General features: G+C 57.3%; 2 protein-coding genes across 7 annotated transcripts; one reads left to right on the forward strand and one right to left on the reverse strand.

The window, feature by feature from the left end:
* The first annotated feature begins 1283 nt into the window (after positions 1-1283).
* On the forward strand, positions 1284-8462 carry LOC110550326 (uncharacterized). Of its 6 annotated transcripts, XM_060386315.1 has the most exons (8): positions 1284-1562; positions 1903-2025; positions 4933-5016; positions 5526-5614; positions 6011-6196; positions 6741-6878; positions 6996-7188; positions 7700-8462. In XM_060386315.1, the coding sequence occupies exons 3-8, from the start codon at positions 4998-5000 to the stop codon at positions 7981-7983; spliced, it is 909 nt and encodes a 302-aa protein (XP_060242298.1). In that variant the 5' UTR covers positions 1284-1562; positions 1903-2025; positions 4933-4997; the 3' UTR covers positions 7984-8462. The 6 variants fall into 6 exon arrangements, with proteins under 6 accessions (XP_060242298.1, XP_021495813.2, XP_060242297.1 ...); XM_021640138.2 differs by lacking the exons at positions 1284-1562; positions 1903-2025 and adding an exon at positions 2800-3446; XM_060386314.1 differs by lacking the exons at positions 1284-1562; positions 1903-2025 and adding an exon at positions 3124-3229.
* A 2399-nt stretch (positions 8463-10861) lies between these two features.
* Positions 10862-15971, reverse strand: Tmem235 (transmembrane protein 235). The gene is made up of 4 exons (XM_021640505.2): positions 15658-15971; positions 14484-14564; positions 13803-13940; positions 10862-12215 (listed from the first exon to the last, which is right to left on the reverse strand). The coding sequence occupies exons 1-4, from the start codon at positions 15833-15835 to the stop codon at positions 11974-11976; spliced, it is 639 nt and encodes a 212-aa protein (XP_021496180.1). The 5' UTR covers positions 15836-15971; the 3' UTR covers positions 10862-11973.
* Between the last annotated feature and the right edge of the window lie 1100 nt (positions 15972-17071).

The raw sequence follows: 17071 nt of genomic DNA on the forward strand, positions 1-17071 counted from the left end.
AGCACTGTTATGGTGCCCGGCATTTGGAATGCCCACCTGAGGAGACAGAGACAGTGTGAGGCTGGATGGTTAACGAACCATCCTAATCAGTGAGTCCCACGTCCCAGGAAGAGAATAAGGTAGACGCACCAGAAGAACAACCCCTGAGGTCCTGAGGTCCACCTCTGGCCTCCATGCGCATGTGCACCTGCACAGAAGCACCCAAGAAAAGGGCCAATGATGGCGGCACTCAGGTCATCCTGCCCAGAGTACTGGCTGCAGGGAGAGGAGGAGACAACCAGCAAGGTGAGGTGACCCCATGACCTCTGCAGCAGGAACTCTCTGGTGCTAACAACTGCAGACAGGCCACAATTAGAGAAGAAGAGGGACAGGGTCAGCCTGGGGTCCAGGGACAAAGGGAGCTGGTGCTATAGGAGATTCCTTACCCTATCTAGGGAGGGTGGCTTGTCCCCCGCTGTCCCCAGCGATACAGTCTAGAGATGATTCAGTTAAAGGATTAAGAGGCCAGATAAATCTGGAGCACAGCAGGTATGGCTGTTCAGGTACCCGAGCAAGCCTCAGGTATGGCTAAGGAAAGCACACAACGTGTACACACAGAATCGTACACATATCCACCCTTAAACATGTACACGTATATACACATACTATATACTCATGCATGCACACAGAATCCATACAGATACATATGTGTGTACATATGTGCACACACACACACACACACACATGAGAGAGAGACAGACAGACAGACAGAGACATGCAACTGTCCTATTGCTCCCAGGAAGAATATACCTCAGTGGGGAGACTGGCCCGCTTGAGAGGGACAAAAGCTAATGGTCTAGCTATGTCACCTGTACGGGGGGAGGGGAGGAGTGGGGGGAGGGTGTCCTCAAGCCATGTGTCCTGTCCCCACTCTCCATGGCTGCTGAAGGCCTTGTAGTCTCTGAGAGGATTATAAGCAGGTGGCCATTCTCTGCTTCTGTCATCAAAGGGAGGTGCCTTGCTCTTTTGTCCCCTCTCTCCCCTGAGAGCTCCCATGGCTGCTCCCAGCCCATCCACCCCCCTTCCCATGGAGTCTTCGCTCCCGCCCCCCATTTCCCAGCAGAAGGGCTGGAGCCAGACAATGAGATAAGGGATTGTTTTCTAAGGACTGGAATTCGGGAACTAGGCAGAGCTTGTGGGTCAGGGCCAGAGCACCCCGTGGTTAGGAAGCAGGGAGCCTTTCTATTAGATGCAGGTCCCTGGAGCTCCAGGCCTGCTGGGTCTTGACCTCTACACCTTTTGAGTGTGGTTCTGCTAAGCTTATGGGAGAAGGGAAGAGTCCCTTAGAGAGCCCGCTTGTCCCTACAGGTGCCCTCTACGCTGCTCCTCCACACCTCACCTCTGCAGCCCCCTGGACTTCTGGCAGGGGACAGCAACTGACGTGATCAGTGTGTCCTCTACCCACATCACTCTCCCCTGTCTTCAAAAACTGATGCTTCCTCCAGGAAGCCTGCCTGGAGGCTGCTCATCCCACACACCACCTGCAGACACAGCAGGAGGAAGGCAGACAGATACACAGCAAGGTCAGTATATCCGAACGGTGCCTTGCTAGAATGGGGCCCCTCTCAGACCAGCCTGCTCCCAATAGACTCATATCAGAGAGGGAAGCAGCTGAGAAGCGCTGCGTTCCCAGCCCCCCTGGTCCTGGTAAGTCAGAGTGCACCCCACAATAGAAGCGCCAAGTTCTGGCGCTTTTGCAGCTCCAACATCCGGATAAACAGTAGAGCGCGCCACCAGCCAGGGACGGTCAGCTGCAGCCTCCCATCCTCACCATAGCTGGGCACCCTAACACAGCTACTGACTCATATCGAGGACTGGGCAGATTTCATTTTCCTTGCTATTGTTTGTTTGTTTTTGAAACAGAGTCTCACTCTAGTGCAAACTGGCCTGATGCTGGAAACTATCCTCAAGCCTCAGCCTCCCAAAGAACTGGGATTACAGGCCTGAGCCATCCCACCTACCTTTTGTAGGGGAATCAATGGAAGGGTAGGTGCTCTGTCACACGGCATTCTTGGGCATGACTTCCATGGAAGCATCTAGTCTGTCGAGGGCAATGGTGTAGGAAGGAGGGGCATTTCTAGATACCGCTGTGGTTCTTTTTCCCATTATGTCCTAGTAGGTTGTACCTCCAGCCCCTGCTCCTGTGATGCTAGCTCCAGGGTTTCCATCGCCCTCTTCTGGTCACAGTAGGTAACTACACTCATGTGCATATACTCCCCACCCTATACACATAATTTTAAAAGTTTTAAATTCTTTCCAACACCACCCCTTAGTTAGTTTTGTTGTTGTTGTTGTTGTTTTTGTTGTTTCTTTGTTTTTGAGACAGGCTCTCTCTATGTAGCCCTGGCTGTCCTCACTCACTCTGTAGACCAGGCTGGCCTCAAACTCAGAGATCTTCCTATCACTACCTCCAGAGTGCTGGGATTAAAGGTACAAACCACTACCACCCAGCTTAAAATTCTTTTTTCTAAACAGAGAGGCTGGAGATGTTTCCCATTTGGTAGCATGCTTGCCTAGCATGCACGAAGCCCTAGCACAGCATAAAAAAGGCATGGTGGCAGACACCTAAAATCCCAAGCAGGACGGTCCGAAGTTCGAGGTCAGCTAGGCTACTCCGTGAGTGCAGAACTGGTCTGGGATACAGAAGACCCTATTTCAAAAGAGAAAAATTAAAAAGACTCCGATGGTGGAATGCTACTCTTTACCAGCAACATGATTCCTGGACTTCAGATCATCGTCTGCAGCTTGTTTCCACCGGTGGAAAACAAGGATGTGAGGGGTGGAGAGATGGCTCAGCGGTTAGGATGGTACTGCTTACGAAGAGAATCTGAATTCCATTCCCAGCACCCGGGTTGTTTCCCAGAGTGGATGGGATGCTTAACTAAGTTAAGCGAGCATTGTCAGGTCCATGCTACAAGTCACCTGGACCGCAGCTGCATTTCCCCTTCAGCAAAGCAAGAAACTGTCATCCCAAATTCTCCTAGCCTGTGCAGGAATGAAACGAACTACAACTCCCAGCATGCTGCGGGGCTTGAAAAAAAAGTATAAACTTCCAGAGAGGACTACAATTCCCAGAGTGCTCCAGGACTGCCCAGCTCAGGTCCGTGCGGGGTCAGAAGAGTCCAGCTGCACGTATCTACTCCTGCTGGCACGGGAGAGACTGTCCACCGCGTTCCTACTGGCGAGGAAGGCGAGTGCCCCAGCCATGCTCTGCAGACTGGCCCGGACTGCTGTCCCAGGGCTCAAGGTGCCCTGTGCTCAGTGGTCTGGGAACTGGGCGGGGGTCCCAGCCCACGTGGTGGACCTGCGCAGCGACACTGTGACTCGGCCAGGCCCGGCCATGAGGCGAGCCATGGCCGAGGCGGCCGTAGGAGACGATGATTACGGCGAAGATCCCACGGTCCACGGTGAGCCGGGCGAATAGGCCCGGGGCAGGGGTCGTTGAGGTGACCCCTGGCGCTGTCCGCGGTGCTGACAGGAGGACAGCATGGACGCAGAGTGATGCCTTGCATCTGAAAAGGCAGCAGCAGGCCAAGTGGTGCGCTCTGCGTCCTTGCTGGTTCTCGGGGAGACCCTTGCTAATGCGGACCCCTGAGCGCCATACTGGACTTGAGGAGCCAGAATCTGCATTTTTAACAAGACCACCCTGTAATTTCTGTCTGCTGTCACCTAACTGCGCAGATGGAAGTTGTCCAGCCCTGCAAAGCCAGGCTCTGAGAGACCAGAGAAGAGCGCAAGGACCCACATAGAGAACAGGGAAGAACCAGGGTCTGAGGCAGGTCTGACTGCAGTGGCTTGTAACTACTCTCCTGCAGTCACTGACTTCACAGAGACAAAACCGACTGCAAAAAGAAAGCGCTTGCTGCACCTTCCCAGGGGCAGCATTTTATAACCCTAGGGAATGCTGTAAGGAGACAGCAAACCAAAGGCAACCCGGGCTCGAGAGTCACTGCTAAAGTAGACCTCGAGTGTTGCTGGGGTGTGTGCCGCTGCCGCCGGTTCAGAGATAAACCACAGATCACCACTTGACCCCTGGAGGCCTGTTTTTGGGCCCCGGGGTCACTGGGGGCTGATGAGGAATCTAGCGACAACAGGCTGCTACCAGGAACTTCAAAGATGCTGAGCTGCTCGGCAGGCACCTGGTGTAAACAGGTCACCACATCAAGGCTGGGAGGTGCTGGCCTTGACAGGAGTCTGAGGAGGGTGTCTTTTGAAAGGGGCGGGGGGGGGGGGTGCAGTTCTGGGAGGAGGAAAGAGCAGCGCTCACTGACCGATGAGTGGCTGCAGCCAGCCAGCGCTCAGGGTGCGGGAGACGCCTATGCCTTCACTCCAGCATTGGATATGGTGCCACAGAAAAGCCAGCACGGCTTTACACAGGCCGTTCCCTCACCCGCCAGCTGTACCCTTGATGCCCTGCCGCCTCCCCAGAGGCTCTTCTTCCGTGGTGAGGCAGAGAGGAAGTCTGCAGGGAAACCACAGGGCCTCACCTGCTGGGGCTGCTGGGAAAGAAAGAAAAACAGGTGTGAGGTCTGGGTGGGAAAGGGGGTGCAGACCACAAGAGAGTTTCGGTGGCCTGGGGCAGGAGATTGAGAGAAGCCTCCGGGTATGGCACGTGAGACCACAGAGGGCAAGGATGGCAGCTGGCCTCCGAGCCCCGCCCGTGGGGCCATGGGCTCCCATCTGAACAAATACACTGTTTTTTCTTCAGGGAGATGCCTAAGACAAGGTCTTGCTATGTCGTTCAGGCTGCCCTACAACTCAGTTATAGTCTTGTATTCCAGAGTATTGGAATCTGTCTATACCGCCACACCCAGAAACAAGTGCACATTGACCTGTGCCGGGTCCAGTGGCCCGGAGTAATGGCGGCGTTCTTGCTCTACCCTCCCCCCTCAGAACTGCAGGAAAAGGCTGCAAAGCTGCTCGGAGTGGAGCGGACCCTGTTTGTGCCCACCAACACCATGGCCAACCTCATCTCTGGTGAGCGTCCACCCCGCCCCTCTGAGCCGGGGTCTGTGGCACCGCTGGACACATTCCTGGATTTCTCTTGGGTGCAGCCAGTGGAGCACCTCGGCAGGTGGCAGTGAGGTCTGCACAGTCCCTGCCACTCCCTAGCTCTTCCTCCTGGCTGCTGGCCTTGCAGCCCTGGCCTGGGTTGTTCTCCACTGTGCTTGAGTCCTCAGCTTTCTGACAAGGTCCAGCTGCTGCTGGTGCCCTGGGCTGCCAGGCCCTGGGCACAGCATGCAGGAACTTCCTTGCTAGCCAGAGGGATCTGATGCAGGTTGGTGCCGAGCAAAACCACCCCTGAGCCGTATGGCACACCAGTCTTTCCAACGCGTGGCAGTGAGGTGTTTTGAGGGGTACTGTTTCCTAATCCACAGAGGCAGTCTGAGCTCACTGGGGGGCCTGGCTCAGCCTGGCCAAGCTGAGCAGGGGCAGAGGGACCTTCTGGACCCAGTTTCAAGTCCTGCCCTCCTCCCATGTCTCAGTGATGGGTCACTGCCGGCGCCGGGGTTCCCAGGTCATCCTTGGGCAGGAATGCCACCTCAACGTCTATGAGCAGGGCGGAGTGGCTCAGGTAAGGACCAGACACCACTCCCCTGGGGTTTTGGACATCCTCCAGGATGCTAAGGTAGGCCCTTGCTTCCCAGGCAGCAGGCTGGAACTGGGAGAGGGGGGAGACAGGATGGGGAACAGAAACTTGCAAGGGAGAGGGGATGGAGGGCTTGGGCCCAGATTTGCTCATCTGCCTTGGTGCATTACTGCCCCCTAGTGGACAAATAGCACACTAGCACTCCAGAGAGCAGCCAAAGGACAGCCGGCCTCTGAACAGAAAAGCAAGGGGCCAGCAGCCTCCTGAAGAGGCTCAGAGAGAAAGACTCTGGGTCCCAGGGGTGGTTCCTACTGCAGAGGAACCTCGCTACCAGAAGGTGACACCAGACCCACCTGATCCCGTGTCCTCTCCCACCTGCAGATCGCTGGGGTTCACTCCCACCCCCTCCCAGACCTGCCCCAAGGCACCCTGGACCTGAATGAGCTAGAGAGGGCACTGACTCGGGGCTTCGGGAGCGCCTACCATCCGGTCTGCGAGCTCGTGTGCCTGGAGAACACGCACAACATCGCAGGGGGCCGGGTCTTACCCATCGACTACCTCCGCCAAGTAGGCTCCCACCAGGCTGGGCCCCAGTGCCAGCATGCTCTTGGCCTCCTGTGTCCGCTGACCAGTCCTACCTCCAACACAGGCTCTGTGGGGCTGGAGAGATTGCCCAGGGGCTGAGAACAGTGCTCTTGCAGAGGACCTGAGTTTGGCAGGATCAAAACTGCCTGTGACTCTAGCTCCAGGGGACCCAGCAGCCTCTTCTGGCCTCCCTTGGGCGCACCACCACATGTGGCATATACCCACACGTACACATAAAATAAAAAGCGTTGAGACAACTGGAGAAGTGGCTTGGTGGCTCAAAGCACTTGCTGCTCTTCTAGAGGACCTGAATTTCATTCCCAGCACCCACACCAGGCAGCTCCCAACTGTAACTCCAGCTCCTGGGGAATCCAGTGCCACAACTATATCCATGTACAGACACGTCCTAGAATAATTAATAATAATATAAATATTTTTTAAAAAAGATGCCAAGCCCAGTGGCCCCTGGGAAACTCGCCCTGCCCACACCTGGCCCCACTGAACGCTGTCTGACCTTTGCCTCCAGGTGCGCCTGCTGGCCCATGCCCATGGAGCGCGGGTCCACCTGGACGGGGCGCGGCTGATGAACGCAGCTGTGGCTCTGCGTGTGCCTCCCGCCCATCTCGTGGAGCACTGTGACTCTGTGTCCTTCTGCTTCTCTAAGGTAGGCTGGCCTTCCAGAGCCTGCCACCCCTGCTGTCCTGGGCTGCAGCCTTCCCCCTCCCCCTCACAGGGGCAGGTTGTACAAGACGGCCCCAGGAGTTTCACCTCTCTCCCTTAGGGGCTTGGCGCACCAGTCGGGGCTGTGGTTGGGGGATCCAAAGACTTCATTGAGGAGGCCTGGCGCCTCCGAAAGGCCCTGGGTGGAGGCATGCGGCAGGCTGGAGTGCTAGCTGCGGCTGCCCTGGTGGGACTGGAGGAGTCCGAGGAGGTGCTGCCGAGGGACCATGAGAATGCGCGGAGATTCGCTGAAGGTGCCCGGACCAACCCCCACCCTCGCTCCCCTTTGCTCCCTCCTACCTGGGCCCAGATGTCCCCAGCAGGACCAGGGCCCCCACAGATCTGCACCCTAAGCCTCTAGCATGTGGAGAGTTAAAACTAAGCTTCTAGGATGAGCCCTGGGTCTTCCTGTCTCACCAGGCCCTCCTCCTCCTCCTCGGGGCACCCAGCACCAGGATGCAACCAGCAGAGTAAGGACCCAAGAAAGACTGGAGCCTCCAACTTGGGTCTTTTGTGCATTTTCTCAATTTTCATAACAGTCCTAGAATGTCCCCACTTGGAGCCCAGAGAAGTAGACCAGTTTGTTCACTAAGATACAGAGAGGAATAGCAGGATCCAGTCCATGTTCCAAACGCCACATCTTTCGGGGCCTGTTTCCCCAAAGCTAACTGGGCTGCCCTGCTGCCTTCCCTGGGGGTAGTTCTGGTGGTAGCCCATGGCTAAGCCCGAGGGTTGGGCTGTACTCACCATCGTGTCTGGCTCCAGGACTCCAAGAGCTGGCGTCACCCGTTTGCTCTGTGAACCCCGCCACCGTGGAGACCAACATGGTGCTGGTACACGTGGCTGGACTGCCCCCGACGGAGCTGTGCCAGCGCCTCCAGGCTGTGAGCGCGGAGGAGGTGGCACAGACTGGCCGTGCCGTGCGCGTGCTGCTGTTTCCCTGGACGGGACGGTCTGTGCGGGCCGTGTGGCACAGAGATGTGTCTGCTCAGGACACGGAACTGGCACTGAGGAAGTGGGAGTTCGTGCTGAGACAGTTGGAGCCCTGAGCTCAGGGGACCAGGGACCCCTGCCCTGGCTACGACTGAAGTGGGCAGTGAGCTGCACCAAGCCTGGTGAAGGCTGGTCGTCTCTGGAAGATGACATCATTCAGCCTCTGGTTCCCTCCAGTGGTGGCCTCATCCAGTCAGGAATAAGCAGACAGGATGGCATGAGATGCAACTGAATTATCCAGAGAAGGATGTGGATAAAGGGGACAGATCCTGGGGCTGGGAAGTGTAGCCTGATTGCCTACTGTGCACAAGCCCTGGGTTCAGTCTCCAACACTGTATAAACAGGTGTGTTGGCTCACATCTGGAATCCTAGCAGGGCGGAGGATGAGAAGTTCGAGGTCATTCTGAGCCACACAGAGAGTCTGATGCAAACCTGGGCTACAGGAGACCCTGTCTTCAAACAAACAGGTCCTTAGTGGCTGACATAATGGTGTTATCAGAGATGGGCTGTGAAATAAAGTATTGAAGGCCTTGTATTGGTTATTTTTCTGTGCTAGCTAAATACATGACAGAAAGCAACAGGTTCAACTTCTGGCACCCACACCGTGGCTCACAACCACCTGTAACTCCAGTTCCAGGGGCCCTGACGCCCTCCTCTGGCCTCCACTGTCACCAGGCATGCACATAATGCAGACATACATGCAGAGAAGATACTAATACACAAAAAATTAAAAATAATTTCAGTATTGGAACTGGAGAGGTTAGCAGTTATGGGCACTGGCTGCTCTTCTAGGGAACCTGGGTTCAATTCCCTGCACACACGTGGTGGCTCACAACCATCTGTAATTCCAGTTCCAGAGGACCTTATGCCCCACCTCCGGCCTGCACTGGCACCAGGCGCACACACAAAGTACACAGATACGCACACAAGCAAAAACATCCACACACATAAACTAGCATAAACCATACTCACGGATGCTTCATTCTGGAAGTACCAGCTCAGCTGTATGTCACTAAAACAGTCACCAAAAGCAGCCAACTTACTACAGAAACAGTTTCTCTTGGTTCCCAGTCTTGGAGGCTTCAGTCTGTGACTGGTGACCCTGAGGCTCTGTGTCCATGTGAGACAGAACATCATGGTGGAAGCGTTTGCCACGTGGACCTTTGGGGGACACCAGGATCTAAAGTGGCAGCCATCAAACGCTTCTGCGCTCAGCCTTCGAGAGGAGCCCAAGGGGAGACTGAGTGAAGCGAAAGTTCAGCAGAGAGCCCAGGTGGAGGTGGCGGGGAAGCCGCCAGAGCTAGCCTGCGCGGTTTGGTGGTGTGGGACCATCAAAGGGACGGGCAGACGGCTGTGTGGGGTGCACACGACTGTGTGGGGAGAGCAGTGCTCTTCCCCTTCCCCAGAGGTGTCTGGGGTCTAGTGCTTGAGGCTCCCACAGGCCGCAGAGCTTTTTTCCTGGGCCTGAGGTGGTAGAGCATGAAGCCAGTGCCTCCCTCCTGCTCGCCCATGCTGCCTTCTGGGGAGGGGCAGTGTGCACTGTGTTGTTGCCCACGGCTGCGGACGTAGCCTTCCCAGACAAGCCAGAGCCTTAAGCGGGCAGGAATGCCCCTCTAGCTCCAAGTTTCTGGCCTCAGGAACGGGAGGGTTGGCCGAAGCTGTGCTTGACCTTTCCTAACCAATGACTGCCCTGGGTGGGTCATCAGCCTCTTTGGTGGCCTGTCTGCAGTGTGCCCGGCTTTACCCCTGTGTGCCCAGGCAAGCCTCTCCTCACCCCAGCCTCAGCAGTGTGCCCCCCTAGCACCAGCGCTTGAGAGACTGAGGCAAGAGCTGTGAGGTGCTGTCTGCCTCTTCCTATGTATCCCTGGGTCAGCCCACACTTAGTGTGTCAGAAAGGGGCCTGAAGGGATACGGTCAGAATCTCCCCAGCATCTGAAGGCTGCTGCTAAAAACTATGGATGCTGGCTGAGGCGAAGTCTGCATCTGAGACACTGAGTCCTTATGGTTCAGGTTCTGGTGGTGGCATCAGAAGAGAAATGACTGGAGGCAGCCATGGCATGGCAGAGCAGAGTGTTTACAGGGAAGTGAGTTCAGAGGTAGTGAGCCCCGCACCGCGATGGGGCATCTTAGCTGGACCCACATTCGGCTGCAGGCCTGAGGCCCACGCATCCCCTGCCTGTGAGGCCTGGTTGCCACGGGGGCTGGCTCTTGTCCATGTGGGCAAGCTGCCCAGTAGTCTCTCGTTTACTGGATGTAAGGTACAGGGCACCACCGGAGCCTGCTGTCTGTTCTCATCGGCTCTGAGCCGCTAACTCCTCCCCGAGCGGCGATAACACTTGCCTGCCTTTCACCTGGGCCTCACAGCCCAGCTACCCAGTGAACCATGAAACAAGGCCTTGGGCCTGTTACCAAGGAGACTGGCCCATCAGAGCAGAGGCCTCAGCTGGTTCAGCAAGTCCCCTGCCTGGTCACATGCCCATGTACACAGGCACATGCCCTGAGGCAATGTGGAGGCCTTCACGGCCACTGCGTAGGTCTTCCCCAGGGTAGCCGGGAACCCTGATGCACCCACATTCTGTGGGCTAGCTCCCCACAGGCAGACACCTCAGCAAATGTTTCCTCTAGCCAGCCCAGGTCCTGTAGAGGCCCAAGGCTATCTCAGTCTCTGCACCTAGGAGGAAGGCAATTGTAGCTACAGGACATGACACTGTGATGGACACACACACACAAACACATGACACATGAGCGTGCGCTGGGGTGTGTTCACCCTTCTAATATAAGAAATGAGTATGTATTACCCGTTTTGAAGAATTCTAGGCTGGCCCTGGTGATGCACACCTCAGCCCGCTGGAAACTGAGGCAGGAGGCAACAATAGTGAGGCTTTGTCCCTGTGCCCACCCCACCATAAACAAACAAGCAAACAAACAGCTCTATGAGGAAAACACACACATCACAGATGATTTATTCAGACATTTGGCAGAACTCTTACATGGAATGGCTAAAGTTAGGATACAAATTAGAAGGGAGGTCTCCATCAGCTCCAGTCCTTTGCCCTCAGCGCGTCCCATTAAACCTTGCCAAGTGTCCCCTGATCCCCGGGGCTTCCCATATCCTCAGGAGCAATCAAAAGCGGCCTGGGGACACTGCGGGGACCAAGCCTTGAGAAGCGCTACCTTCCCTAGCGCATATCCCAAACTCAGGAATCAGGGCTGTCTGGGGCTTTGGGGTGCTGCACAGCCCCTAGCTTAGAGCCGTCTGCTCTCCAGTTACATAAACACGGAGTTCTCACCTGTGCTGTCCCAGGCTGCAGGCTCGGGCCTGTCAGCGGATGCGTCCATACCTGCAGATGAGCCGGGCCTCTATCCAGGCTACCCCGGGGGCTGGCCAGGCATGGCCCCAACTCAACCCAACAGTGGCAAGTCCCAGACACCCCCCTAGTTGCTGCAAAGAAGCAGCACCCGGCCAGCTGGGGCAGCAGCCTGCAGGAGGACAAGGACTGAGAACCGAAGGTCCGTCTTGCCTGGAAGCACTCAAGAAAGTGACCGTGAATGTAGGTTGTGCTCTCCCACCCGGCCTCAAGCCTCCTCCTCAACAACCTCCCCTTGGCAGGGGAAACAAAACAGAACCCAGGGTCCTGCCAAAGTGCAGTGATCCTGGACCTGCCACCTGTTCTCGGTTTTTGGCCTCGGTCTCCCACTCTACAGCACTGGGTGAGTGGTACCCATTGCCTAGATTGTGGGGGGACAGAGGGAGGGAAGCACTCGGCCAGTACCCAGCACGGAAGAGTGCTGCCTCAGCTCTGTCGGCTGGAGTGGGCTACATCCCCAGGGCACCCCCAGGCACCCAGAACCCTGAGGTGCCCCCGCCAGACTGTGCCATCAAGAGCACATGGGCTGTCTGGCTGGCTGCCTTCCTCATGTCCAGCTGGAGTAGAAATGAAGACTTCCCCAACACACCATCCCCAAGGCGCCTTCCCAGCCAGGATTCCAGCCAATGCCAGGGGTGCCTGAGCCTTCCTTCTCCCCACCAGCCGCCGCCCTGGGCCTCAGAGGATCACAGAGTGGGGCATCCCTGGGCGCTGACTCAGGCTGAGGAAGCGGGCAGCTGTGAGCAGGAGGGCACCACTGAGAGCCTCCGAGGCGCAGGAGCCCCAGGCCAGGGCCAGGGACCAGCCAAAGCTGATGTGCACAGCCTGCATGTGGCCCGCGCCATACAGGCGGGCTGTCTCCACGAAGGCCAGGTGTGAGTAGCTGACGTAGACGCTCAGCCCTGCCAGGGTCAGGGCACCTGGGGAGAGAGGCGCAGCAAGACCCTCAGCATGCAGCCCAGCACTGTCTCCCCGCCCCTCCCGGATACCTCCTCGTTTTTAGGACCAGCACTAAGAGTAGTGAATGCTAGTTTTGGGGGTGGAGTGGTAGGGGTTCCGATACAGTCCTCCACCCTGAGGCCTCCCCTGACAAAACCCCTTGCAAACGGTCCCAGGACTCGGTTATGCCAGAAGAGAGCACAGCTCTGCAGCCCACACTATCTGGCCTCCATCCACCCCAGCCCTTGGCAGTGTTGGGATGGGGGTGGGGGATGGATTTCTGACTGCCTGCAGCAAAGGCCACAGGTTCATCTGGGGAGGGTGTGAAGCAGAATCTAATGCATTGCACTCTGGAAGAGGTAGAGGCGGCGGTCAGCACCCACCGTGGAAGGAAGAACGGCCACTCTCTCAGGCCTGCCCAGGAGCCGACACAGGTGGCGCCCCCTCGCCTGCAGCGCCCAGCTCCCTGGCTGAGAGGAGACCTGCCTCTCAGCCTTAACCCTCTTGCTGTACACCTCCTGGCTGGTCCCCGCAGTGACAAATCCACATCCACTTGCCTCTCCTTCTCATATCCTGCCTCAGGGGACCGCAGTCCCTCCCGTCCTCCCCTCTGAGGGCAAAGTACCCTCTGCCCAGGAAGGTGGGGTCAGCCTCCCCGAGAAGCTGCCTTCTGGCTCTCTACCTGTGGTGGTATCTTCACTCCCAGAACAATGCAGAGGCTCCATGTCACCATGAAGTTCCCCAGTTATAACCCCATTACTGCTGACAGGCTTCCCTTGTCTTCTTAACTGGATTTTGCACTCACAGTCTCCCCAGTCAAGGCCACGGCAGATATTCTAATTGCCGAGATTTCATTCTCTGGGGACCTGGATCTGAATGTCTGCCTCATTAGTTAGTGGCTCTGGGTTCCCAGGCTCAGGCCCATCCCACTCCTAACAAAGGTCTCCCGAGGAGCCCAGTGTCTCCTGTAGGGCAGCAGGCTTGTCTGGGTAATCTCATCATTGTGGTCACAGCCATGAGAGCAGAACTGGCCCGAGACCAGGGAGCAGCACAAACCTGGCCCCAGCGATGAGGGCTGCTGAGGACTGACCCCTGCGTGACCACCTGCCCACCTTGGACAGGCAGCCCAGGGTGGCTGGAACAGACGGCATGGCCGGGCCGTGTCCTCTGGTTCCGGAAGCCTTGCCTTTCCAGCCTGCTGAGGTGGCCGTGAAGGGGGCTCTGCCTGGTGCTGTGGCTTCTCATAGCCTGGGATTGGGAAGTGAGAGCCGAGGACTTGCCCTGCCTGTCCGCTCTGTCTCAGCCTCTCACTTGGTATGAGGAGCAGATGGGGTGGAAACCCACACCCCTCTTTTTGCACCGTCTGCCCACAGAACTAGTCTGCAGTTATCGTGGAGACCCTCAAGTTTGCCTGGCCAAGATGCTCCACCCGGGTGCTCCTGTGTACCCAGGCCCCAGCCAGAAGCCGGGCCACTGGGCCAACCTTAGGGTTCCTTTGATGGTTGGGGGTGGGGTGGAGTGCACAATCTACAGTCCAAGATGACCCCCCCAGGGGATCTGTGACTCACCCCCCAGCAAGAAGTGGCAGCCAGTGAGGAGCAGCAGGGGGACGCTCTGGGACAGCGAGCTGAGCAGGCCGCAGACCCAGCCACACACGATGAGGATGAGGCTCAGAGGCAGGACCACCATGACCGTGCGGTGCAGCACTGTGGGGAGAGGGGCCTCAGGGCAGGCGGAGGGGCCTGCCTCCACGGAGGAGCCCAAGATAGCCTCGGCTTCCCCTGCTCAGGTCACCAGCGGGTCTGAGCAGAGGCCCACCTCCACCACAGTGGCTACTAGACCCTCCCATTGGCCGCCACCTCTTTCTGGTGCAGGCTTCCTGCAGCCAGGCTGAGGGAGGCTCTGCCAGTGCCCTCCCCACCCCACCCTCAGGCCTCTCAGGGGCAGCAGGCTGTCTATGGGTCAGTCCAAAAGGGGGGACTTGGGCCCCTGGAGATCTAGTCAGGCTCTGAGGTAGCTCACTCCCTCAGAGGCAAGGGTAGGCTCCACTGAAGAGCAGCTGAGCCCTGAAGACAGGGCTGGGGCTCCAGAATCTGGGATTCCATCTGGCGGTGAGGTCAGAGTGCTGTGATGGAAACGTCCTCTGGGTGCCGAGGCCTCAGAAGCAGTTTGGTGGGGCGGGGCTGAGGTGGCTGGGGCCCAGACCTGCCCGAAGCGTCAGGGACGGGTGGCAGCACCCCAGGACTTACAGAGGAGGTGCTGTATCGAGGGAGATGCTTCCAGGCTGTCACTGGCAAACGGGTCAATCAGGGGCATGCAGCTGTTCTGCCCTGAAAGCCGAGGTGCAGATGAGAGATGGGCAATATGGGTGGCACAGCCTTTGCATCCTGTCGGGACTTGGGGTCATGGCTGCAAATGGGACTAGAGAGAGACTAGGCCTCTCATTTAGTGGAGGGTCACAGAAGATCAGACCTACAAGGAAGTGAGTTTAAAATCTCCAACATTCAGAAATGCCCAGGTAGGGTCCCCAATAGAGATGTCACTCTCTGGAGCCTCCTGACTGACACTGTGTAGGCTTTCTGGTTCTTACACGAGCACAAGCACACATGCACCTACACACGCACATACACATGGGAGGTTTTTGCCAGGTAGATTCCGCCACAAGCACAGCATGCTTACACATACAAATGTCACAGCCCTGGGCACTCGTGCACACACACACACACGTACACACATGCATGCTTACAAACACAAGCTTTACAACCCCATGTGCTTACACACACATGCACACGCATACACATAAGCACATACAGACACACAATCATGCATTTATTCTTGCCTCTCACATTCATAGAATTCATATTCCCTGCCCCCCCCCCCCACAGTAGCATGTGCTCACACAAGGTCACACTCACACACACTGACACTGTGTTTCCAGGGAATCCCTCAGGCTGAGGCTGGTGACAAGGGGACTTGAGGGGCAGCAGGGAGCCCCTGGTCACTTGGATGAAGGGTTGAGGTCTTCTGGGGGGCCCAGCCATGCACACCTGTGCTTCCTGACCCTCCCCAGCCCCGTGGCCTCTCCTCCAGGAAGCAATCCGGGTCTCCCTGGCCCCTGGGCTGCAGAGGAAGAGCACACAGTGACCCCTGCCAGGCCCCAGAGGAAAGCACTCAGAACTTCAGGAAGCAGAGTGCCAGGCCGCACTACTCCCCAGCCACGGCCACGGTGGCAGCAGCCTGTCCCTCCACACCCCAGCCGTCACCCAGCAGTTTGAGGGGACACTGAAGAGGATGGAATGAGAGACCCCTGAGAAGCAGACCAAGATGCCGCAGAGACTCCAGCAGGAGGGGCTTAGAGCGGCAGGGGTTGGGAAACAGACAAGGGAGGGCAGGAGAACTCGGGAGTGTCTGGGCGCGGCTCACCTTCGCAGGTCCGCCAGAGCCCGGAATGCGAGTAGAAGTGCTGCGCGCGCCCCGGGCCGCCGGCGTCCGCCACCTCCAGGATGTACCAATAGTCGCTGGCCACCGCGGCTGCCAGCAGGGCGAAGCTGAGTAGGGCGCCCAGGGCTGCGCTCAGAAGCAACGCCGCCAGCGGAGCCATCGGGGCAAGGGCCGGGCAGCCCCGCACGGGATGCAGGGATGCCGGGCCGGGTGGAAAGCGGAGCTAGCGACTGGCTGCAGGGGGTGGCAGGGAGTTGGAGACAGGGGGAACTGTGGGCTGGGGGCAGACAGGGTTCCCGGACAGAACTGAAGCAGGCTAGTGAAGGTTGCGGCGGCGGCGGGAGGGGCGGGAGGCTCAGCAGGAGGGGGGCACGGGAGGGGTGTCGCTGCCAAGCAGGCTGGCTGGGAGCAGAGTTAGGTGGAGGGCAGGAGTGTGGGAGAGGCACTGTCCTAGGTTCTTCTGTGACCACTGCTTCCTCGAGCCAGCGGCCAAGTTCGCAAGGAAATCGGGGGTGGGGGTAGGGGGTGGGGGAGGAATCTCAAGTCGAGGCCGAATGGGAGACAGATGGGTTCAAATCCCAAGGTTGCCACAAACCAGTGGGCGCAAGCGTGAGCACCCTAGTGTTGGGGAGAGGATCAGAGGCCAGCCTGAGACTGCCGCCCACCTACCCACCCCCAGGATGTACAGCAGCAGCAGCCAGCAGCTGGACCACGGCACCAAGAGGTCCTAGGAGAACGCAGGGTGGGCAGACAGTCCCAGCTGGGCACATACAGGGACAGCTCAGAATGTGACACATGTCAGCTTGGGGTCCTGGTTTCTGTCGGTTTCCTGCAGCTGGGAGAAACAGCATTGCTTCTGTGTAACTCCCTTTGGGGGCACACATACAGAAGAACCCTGAGGACAGGAGTCTGATGCTAAAGGCTGAGAGGCAAAGGAGCCTCACCCAGGAGGAATCCAGGCAGCTGAAGCTGGGTGGGCTGGATTATAGTTTGGAGAACAGGGTGTGGAGGGGCGGCTCTGAACCACTGGCCCTGGGGTGAGCAGAGCCTGAAGAGAAGGGCCAGGGATGGTCTTTCTTTAATTTTGAAGTTTTGACGCTCAGGCCAGCCACGCCTTCACTGGGATTGTTTGGGTCTCTCTATATATATAAAATATTATATATATATAATATATATATATAATATTTCTCTCTGCTAAGCTCTTGGCTCGAGGAATATAGTCTGGAGATAAAAGCAATCTTAGCAAAGTTATTAAGACAATATTTCAAGTGGAATTCAGAGCAGAGTTCTTCCAGTATTTTATGAGCTGTTCTATCCATATGTGCACCAAGCCATGCCCAGCCGCATCTGCTGTGTGACAACCCCTCCAGCTGGCACTGTCCTGCACACACCCCTG

This window comes from Meriones unguiculatus, chromosome 7 (genome assembly GCF_030254825.1).
Source record: "Meriones unguiculatus strain TT.TT164.6M chromosome 7, Bangor_MerUng_6.1, whole genome shotgun sequence".
Classification (NCBI taxonomy): domain Eukaryota; kingdom Metazoa; phylum Chordata; class Mammalia; order Rodentia; family Muridae; genus Meriones; species Meriones unguiculatus.

What these genes read in the sequence shown, in the direction of transcription:
- LOC110550326 (XM_021640138.2), top strand. Translation starts at nt 2,948, where the DNA reads ATGCTACAAGTCACCTGGACCGCAGCTGCATTTCCCCTTCAGCAAAGC. An exon ending in AGCAGGGCGGAGTGGCTCAG is followed by an intron (nt 5,615 to 6,010) that starts GTAAGGACCAGA and finishes TCCCACCTGCAG; the next exon opens with ATCGCTGGGGTTCACTCCCA. An exon ending in TGCGCGGAGATTCGCTGAAG is followed by an intron (nt 7,189 to 7,699) that starts GTGCCCGGACCA and finishes GTCTGGCTCCAG; the next exon opens with GACTCCAAGAGCTGGCGTCA.
- Tmem235 (XM_021640505.2), bottom strand. Translation starts at nt 15,835, where the DNA reads ATGGCTCCGCTGGCGGCGTTGCTTCTGAGCGCAGCCCTGGGCGCCCTA. An exon ending in GCTCTGGCGGACCTGCGAAG is followed by an intron (nt 14,565 to 15,657) that starts GTGAGCCGCGCC and finishes CTCGGCTTTCAG; the next exon opens with GGCAGAACAGCTGCATGCCC. An exon ending in CTGCCACTTCTTGCTGGGGG is followed by an intron (nt 12,216 to 13,802) that starts GTGAGTCACAGA and finishes CTCTCTCCCCAG; the next exon opens with GTGCCCTGACCCTGGCAGGG.